Source organism: Oncorhynchus gorbuscha, linkage group LG12, assembly GCF_021184085.1.
Source record: "Oncorhynchus gorbuscha isolate QuinsamMale2020 ecotype Even-year linkage group LG12, OgorEven_v1.0, whole genome shotgun sequence".
Lineage (NCBI taxonomy): Eukaryota > Metazoa > Chordata > Actinopteri > Salmoniformes > Salmonidae > Oncorhynchus > Oncorhynchus gorbuscha.
In genome coordinates, this window is record NC_060184.1 from 68,198,950 (window position 1) to 68,206,504 (window position 7,555).

Consider the following 7,555-nt stretch of genomic DNA (forward strand, 5'->3'; position numbering starts at 1 on the left):
TCAGTTATCTAGTGTATATATACATATTTGGGACAACTGGGGCAGCCGAGCGGAAATGGAGGAAAACTCGCCTCCCTGCGGACCTGGCATCCTTTCACTCCCTCCTCTCTACATTTTCCTCCTCTGTCTCTGCTGCTAAAGCCACTTTCTACCACGCTAAATTCCAAGCATCTGCCTCTAACCCTAGGAAGCTCTTTGCCACCTTCTCCTCACTCCTGAATCCTCCTCCCCCTCCCCCCCCTCCTCCCTCTCTGCAGACGACTTCGTCAACCATTTTGAAAAGAAGGTCGACGACATCCGATCCTCGTTTGCTAAGTCAAACGACACCGCTGGTTCTGCTCACACTGCCCTACCCTGTGCTCTGACCTCTTTCTCCCCTCTCTCTCCAGATGAAATCTCGCGTCTTGTGACGGCCGGCCGCCCAACAACCTGCCCGCTTGACCCTATCCCCTCCCCTCTTCTCCAGACCATTTCCGGAGACCTTCTCCCTTACCTCACCTCGCTCATCAACTCATCACTGACCGCTGGCTACGTCCCTTCCGTCTTCAAGAGAGCGAGAGTTGCACCCCTTCTGAAAAAACCTACACTCGATCCCTCCGATGTCAACAATTACAGACCAGTATCCCTTCTTTCTTTTCTCTCCAAAACTCCTGAACGTGCCGTCCTTGGCCAGCTCTCCCGCTATCTCTCTCTGAATGACCTTCTTGATCCAAATCAGTCAGGTTTCAAGACTAGTCATTCAACTGAGACTGCTCTCCTCTGTATCACGGAGGCGCTCCGCACTGCTAAAGCTAACTCTCTCTCCTCTGCTCTCATCCTTCTAGATCTATCGGCTGCCTTCGATACTGTGAACCATCAGATCCTCCTCTCCACCCTCTCCGAGTTGGGCATCTCCGGCGCGGCCCACGCTTGGATTGCGTCCTACCTGACAGGTCGCTCCTACCAGGTGGCGTGGCGAGAATCTGTCTCCTCACCACGCGATCTCACCACTGGTGTCCCCCAGGGCTCTGTTCTAGGCCCTCTCCTATTCTCGCTATACACCAAGTCACTTGGCTCTGTCATAACCTCACATGGTCTCTCCTATCATTGCTATGCAGACGACACACAACTAATCTTCTCCTTTCCCCCTTCTGATGACCAGGTGGCGAATCGCATCTCTGCATGTCTGGCAGACATATCAGTGTGGATGACGGATCACCACCTCAAGCTGAACCTCGGCAAGACGGAGCTGCTCTTCCTCCCGGGGAAGGACTGCCCGTTCCATGATCTCGCCATCACGGTTGACAACTCCATTGTGTCCTCCTCCCAGAGCGCTAAGAACCTTGGTGTGATCCTGGACAACACCCTGTCGTTCTCAACCAACATCAAGGCGGTGGCCCGTTCCTGTAGGTTCATGCTCTACAACATCCGCAGAGTACGACCCTGCCTCACACAGGAAGCGGCGCAGGTCCTAATCCAGGCACTTGTCATCTCCCGTCTGGATTACTGCAACTCGCTGTTGGCTGGGCTCCCTGCCTGTGCCATTAAACCCCTTCAACTCATCCAGAACGCCGCAGCCCGTCTGGTGTTCAACCTTCCCAAGTTCTCTCACGTCACCCCGCTCCTCCGTTCTCTCCACTGGCTTCCAGTTGAAGCTCGCATCCGCTACAAGACCATGGTGCTTGCCTACGGAGCTGTGAGGGGAACGGCACCTCAGTACCTCCAGGCTCTGATCAGGCCCTACACCCAAACAAGGGCACTGCGTTCATCCACCTCTGGCCTGCTCGCCTCCCTACCACTGAGGAAGTACAGCTCCCGCTCAGCCCAGTCAAAGCTGTTCGCTGCTCTGGCCCCCCAATGGTGGAACAAACTCCCTCACGACGCCAGGACAGCGGAGTCAATCACCACCTTCCGGAGACACCTGAAACCCCACCTCTTCAAGGAATACCTAGGATAGGATAAGTATCCCCCCCCCCCCTTTAAGATTTAGATGCACTATTGTAAAGTGACTGTTCCACTGGATGTCATAAGTGGAATGCACCAATTTGTAAGTCGCTCTGGATAAGAGCGTCTGCTAAATGACTTAAATGTAATGTAAATGTAAGGTGATGGCAGTCAGAAGTCTGAGGAGTGGAGATATGCTGCCATCTGTTGGTGAAAGACAGTACATCAGATGCATCCTTCAACTCTAGCCCATATCACTGAGGGTGAAGTTACCCCTAGACACTGACCCAAGGTCTGTCTTGTGTTCTTCCCCCTAACGGTTCAAGTCAGGATTCTTTGAGGCACAGGAGGTTGGTGGCACCTTAATTGGAGGACGGGCTCGTCGTAATGGATGGAGCAGCATTAGTGGAATGGTATCAAATACATCAAACACATGATTTCCACGTGTTTGATGCCATTCCATTTGCACCGTTACAGCCATTATTATGAGCCGCACTCCCCTCAGCCGCCTCCTGTGGTATGAGGGTAAAATGATCCTAGATCTGTTTCTGTGGGCAACTTCTACCTGGATCGTCCAATTGATCAATCACTTCTAAAGATGTAATGACGATGATGAGCAGCTCAGCTACACCAAGTCAGTGAGACTGGGTGAGGGTGTGTGCAGGCCTTCTCCCATTGTCAGGAACTCTGCCCAGTTGCCACGGAAACCATGTGAGTAGACTCCCGTGTCTACGACGAGGCCCCAGTAGTGGCTGCGGGCGGTCTTGTCTCGGAGGGCGGCGCGCACCTCTCGCTCCGTCACGTTGTAGCTGACGTTGATGAGCTGCAGGACCAGAAGGTGTAGCAGGCCACCCGTCACTATGCTGCTGTACCACGCACAGGTGAAACACAGTGCCGAGCTGGAACACACACATACACATACTTTAGACACCAATATTCCATACAATACACCATATATTCCTGAAAACAGTCCCTAGCCACTAGCCCACACCCCTTATTTTTGGGATTCAGATATGTGTTAACAATGGGCTAAGTGGAGCTTACACCCTATTGATAACACCAATGTTATTTCTACAGATCTGCTAACACCAATGTGAAAGGGAAGGGGCTACGCACACACACACACACACACAAAGCTGAGAGAGAGACCATTTGTTACCGCGCTGAATAGTGGACAATACTATACAGGTACATTACAGGGTCGTTCCACCTCAAAAAGCACAAGAAGGAATTTCAACACCCACCATCTCAAATTTGGTCTGAAATTATTTTAGTTGTTAGAAATGGATAAGATTAACATTCCTGGAATATTATTTTGTTGAAATATTATTTGATTTTGAGAGATTAAGCTAATTGATTGCAACCAGATTGGCCATTTGAATGTATATGATATTAAATAAATATAGTACATATAGAGAACTGATTTTTTTCTGAACAGTTTTTCCCTTGTTGGAGTGGAATTGGCGGGGGGGGGGGGGGGGGGGTCCGTGGGTTGCTTTTGACAATTTCTTTGGATTCCTCATGTCTTACTCATTGTTTTTTTTTAAATTGGTCCAAATCAGATATTAGGTCATATTGTCATTGAATATTAAATGAATCCTATAAATTAAAATGGCCAGTTTCGGTGCAATCAATTAGCTTAATTTCTCAGAAGTCTTAATTATATTTTTCAACAAAATAATGTTTCAGGAAAGCTAATCTTATCTGTTTCCAACTACAGAAATTACTTAAAACAATCTGAGATTGTGGGTGTCATGGCTTGTTGAAATGACATGGAACGAATCTACACACACATCACATAAAAACGCACATCATCAGCAACCACATACATTCACTCTTACACAATAAACCCGGCCGAGCCACATACAGTAACTGCTTTGTAAATCTGGGTCAGTAGTTGATAAAGAAGTAGGCCTGGTTGGGGAGATACGATGAAATGTTTATTAACCTACATTACCCCCATAAATACCTGGCTATTTCAAAACCTCGCAGCTTTAAATGTCCCAGATAAAGAAAAGACTGATTTGATGCAATTAAAAATCACTTGTTCTCTTATAGAATGACCAGGAAGCCATTTGGCTGTGTGCCAGTGGGTATTTTAGGACACTATTGATCTACACCGCCTCATTTCACAGGCTCATTTTAGCCTAATAGTGTGTTTTAGTGAGCTAATCATGTGTGTGTGTGTGCGTCATATACTGCAAATCAAATCAAATTGTATTTGTCACATACGCCAAATACAACAGTGAAATGCTTACTTACAAGCCTTAACAAACAATGCAGTTTTAAGAAAAATACCCCCCAAAAATAAATAAGTCACAAATAATTAAAGACTAGCAGTAAAATAACAATAGCGAGGCTATATACAGGGGGTACTGGTGCAGAGTCAATGTGCGAGGGCACCTGTTAGTCAAGGTAATTGAGGTAATATGTACATGCAGGTAGAGTTATTAAAGTGACTATGCATAGATAATAAACAGAGAGTAGCAGCAACGTAAAAGAGGGAAGGGGGGCAATGCAAATAGTCTGGGTAGCCATTTGATTAGATGTTCAAGAGTCTTATGGCTTGGGGGTAAAAGCTGTTTAGAAGTCTCTTGGACCTAGACTCTATGACTAGGGTGGCTGGAGTCTGACAATTTTTAGGGCCTTCCTCTGACACCGCCTGGTATAGAGGTTCTGGATGGCAGGAAGCTTGGCCCCAGTGATGTACTGGGCCGTACGCAGTACCCTTTGTAGTGCCTTGCGGTCAGAGGCCGAGCAGTTGCCATACCAGGCAGTGATGCAACCCGTCAGGATGCTCTCGATGGTGCAGCTGTAGAACCTTTTGAGGATCTGATGACCTATGCCAAATCTTTTCAGTCTTCTAAGGTGGAATAGGTTTTGTTGTGCCCTCTTCACAACTGTCTTGGTGGGCTAGGACCATGTTAGTTTGTTGGTGATTCGGGACACGATTGTGTGCATGGTGTGTGTTAACGCTCAAAAACCTATCTTTACTGTATGTAGGGTTTTCAGCCATTACATTCGCCCACATTTGACTCCGTGTAAACTACAATTCCGACGCTGTGTTATAACATTTAGAAAACATCAATAATCACTGCTTTCTAAACGGTTTTCGAAAAACATACGCTGATATGCCCCTTATCTTTCATGTCAGCGAGAAATAATCTTTCAAATAAAAAAATATACAATTACTGTAGCAGTTTTAAACAGATCTATACACTGTGTTCCTCCAGCTGAGGAACAACACCTCCTCCCCAGTTATCTTACACACAGGTGTTTGGAGCACACTAGATAGCTGCCACCTGTGCTAATCAGCTATGTCTTCCACTTCAGCTATGTCTTCCAATAACATGGAGATATGGCCGTGTGGGAACACTAACCCGAACCCTACAAAAGGTGTGAAGTAATTTACCTTTTGTTTTTATCACTGATATGAAATATACGTTCCTTATGTTTCCAAAGGTACCGCAAGCGATGAGTCTTAATGTTTAGAGCAACCGCCGGGGCTCTTAACAAAACCGTCGGGGCTCTTAACAAAACCCCCCCGGTCAGAAGATACTATCATCAATAGGCGCTAAGATAGTTTGTGTCTATAAATAGGGTAGGTGTGTCCTGTGCATCCCTGTTACCTGTACTGATTGTAGACGCCTGGGCAGTAGAGCAAGGCGCTGAGCAGGTTCTGTTGGGGACACACGCTGCGCAGCACCAGACTGATTCCATACAGAGAGGTCAACAGAAAGAGGAGGAGTGTCGACAGGAAGCTGCAGTGATTGGCCTGGCCGACACAACTGTTTATCCTGCCACAGTGGCGACATGACGGACACGACACACAGACAGACAGACAATACACAGTACTGAGACCGTACGGTTAAACCACACACACAAACACACAGTACAGCTCTGATTTGTAATTTGGATGAGAGCATCTGCTGCTCAACGACTACAATGTAAGATTTACTTAGAACCCATGATTACTCCAAACACACACACGCACACACACACATCTGAACGAGTGATTGAATTATATATATATATATATATATATTGCACGATTGTGTGCGTTACAGATCAGTGTGACTCAGAAACACAAGCCTATGGCTTATGACACAGAGGCAAGATAATGTCACTGATAATTGCTTAAACATTGCTTCTTAGGCCTGGCATGACACTGCTTAGACATGGCATGTGTACTAAATTACAGAGAAGGGCCTCTTTTCCAGACAGACAGAGGTGTTTTTAAGAGGACCCACCAGACACAGTGGTGGTCCAGCCTCAGGACACAGACACCACAGATCCTGCAGTGTCCCGCTCTGGGGGGCCGCACCACCCTGCACAGAGAGCACCACTTCCTGCTCCGCCCACTCTCCCTCTGCTCCACCCCTTGGCCCTGCTGCTCCGACCCACTCCCGCGATTGGCTAGCACTACTTCCTGCCCAACCCCGTTGAGGCTGGTGTGGGCGGGGTCTCTGTCCGGAGGTGAGCTGTGATAGGTCACCGTGCTGTGGACGTCGGCCGTGTGAGGCCGTACGTAGCCGGGCTCTCTCTTGGTGTGGATGAGTGAGGCCAGAGTGAGGGCCACTCCCAGGGTCACTGTACCCAGCTGGGTCAGCCCTACACCCCCCCTGGGGAAGACCTCGGTGAGGAAGAGGTAGTACATGTAGCCCAGGGAGAACAGGGCCAGGCTGAGGAAGAACAGAGTCCGGCCCTTCTTACGGTGGGTGACGTAGTAGTACCATAGAACCAGTACCGGTAGAGCAGTCAGAACCACCATGCCCAACAGGAAGTGAAGGGCTGCGATATGTAGGAGCACAGGAAGTAGGAGCAGCGGGGGCAGCACCGATAGATCAAAACGCCGGGCTCCGCCCCAGAACCAGGGAACACGGAGGCGGTCGCTCACCATGGTAACCAGACGGGACAGTGAATCTGCCTTCTGGGGCTCTTTCTTCAGCCATCTGAGGGAGAGAAGCAGACATTTACTGGATAAAGAATATTTAGCTAAGAGTGATTTGGGTAACAGGCCGTAGATGGGTAAGCCACTCCATCACCTGTCACAGGCATCGTCCAGGTCCTCACAGTCACAGCAGCAGGCTGCCACATGGCTCCGCCCCCCCCCTGAAGGTCCACAAACTCACAGCAGCACAGAGGCTCATCCGGCTCCAACACCTCATTGGCTCGCTTCTTCATGACAGACAGCCAGTCAGCCTGGAATGTTTTCAGTCTCCTGCGGAGATGAAGGGTGAGCGAGAGTGGGTTGGTGTGTGCATGTGTCCTATTCTCATGGGGATGCAGATAGATGGAGGTAAATGTGTGGCAGGGAGTCGTGGTTAACAGTCCTTTATAACAATAACCCAGCCCACCAATACCTCCTCAGTAACAGGAAGCAAGGTTGATGCCTCCCCAGGGTACAGATAAATTAGACTATTTATTTTTGCTCAGTGCAAACCACCCCTTCTGCAGTGGGAGATGTCTTGCAATTGAGGGAGGCTATGAAGAGGATGAGAAGGGAGATTCATTGTTAGCTCTATATGGTATTGGCTGTAATTGGAAACCCAAACCAACTGATTTGAGCGGGAGAGGCTAGTTTCTTGTGGGTCTCCAATGCGCCCTTGCGCAGAGGACATTGCTACCAATT

General features: G+C 48.5%; 1 protein-coding gene across 1 annotated transcript; it reads right to left on the reverse strand.

The window, feature by feature from the left end:
• Nucleotides 1-1,970: 1,970 nt before the first annotated feature.
• On the reverse strand, nt 1,971-7,107 carry zdhhc23b (zinc finger DHHC-type palmitoyltransferase 23b). Its single transcript, XM_046290831.1, is given in 5 exon segments — nt 1,971-2,822; nt 5,553-5,720; nt 6,174-6,875; nt 6,969-7,033; nt 7,036-7,107. Coding segments are annotated over 5 exon segments (1,281 nt in total). The 3' UTR covers nt 1,971-2,548.
• Nucleotides 7,108-7,555: the final 448 nt, after the last annotated feature.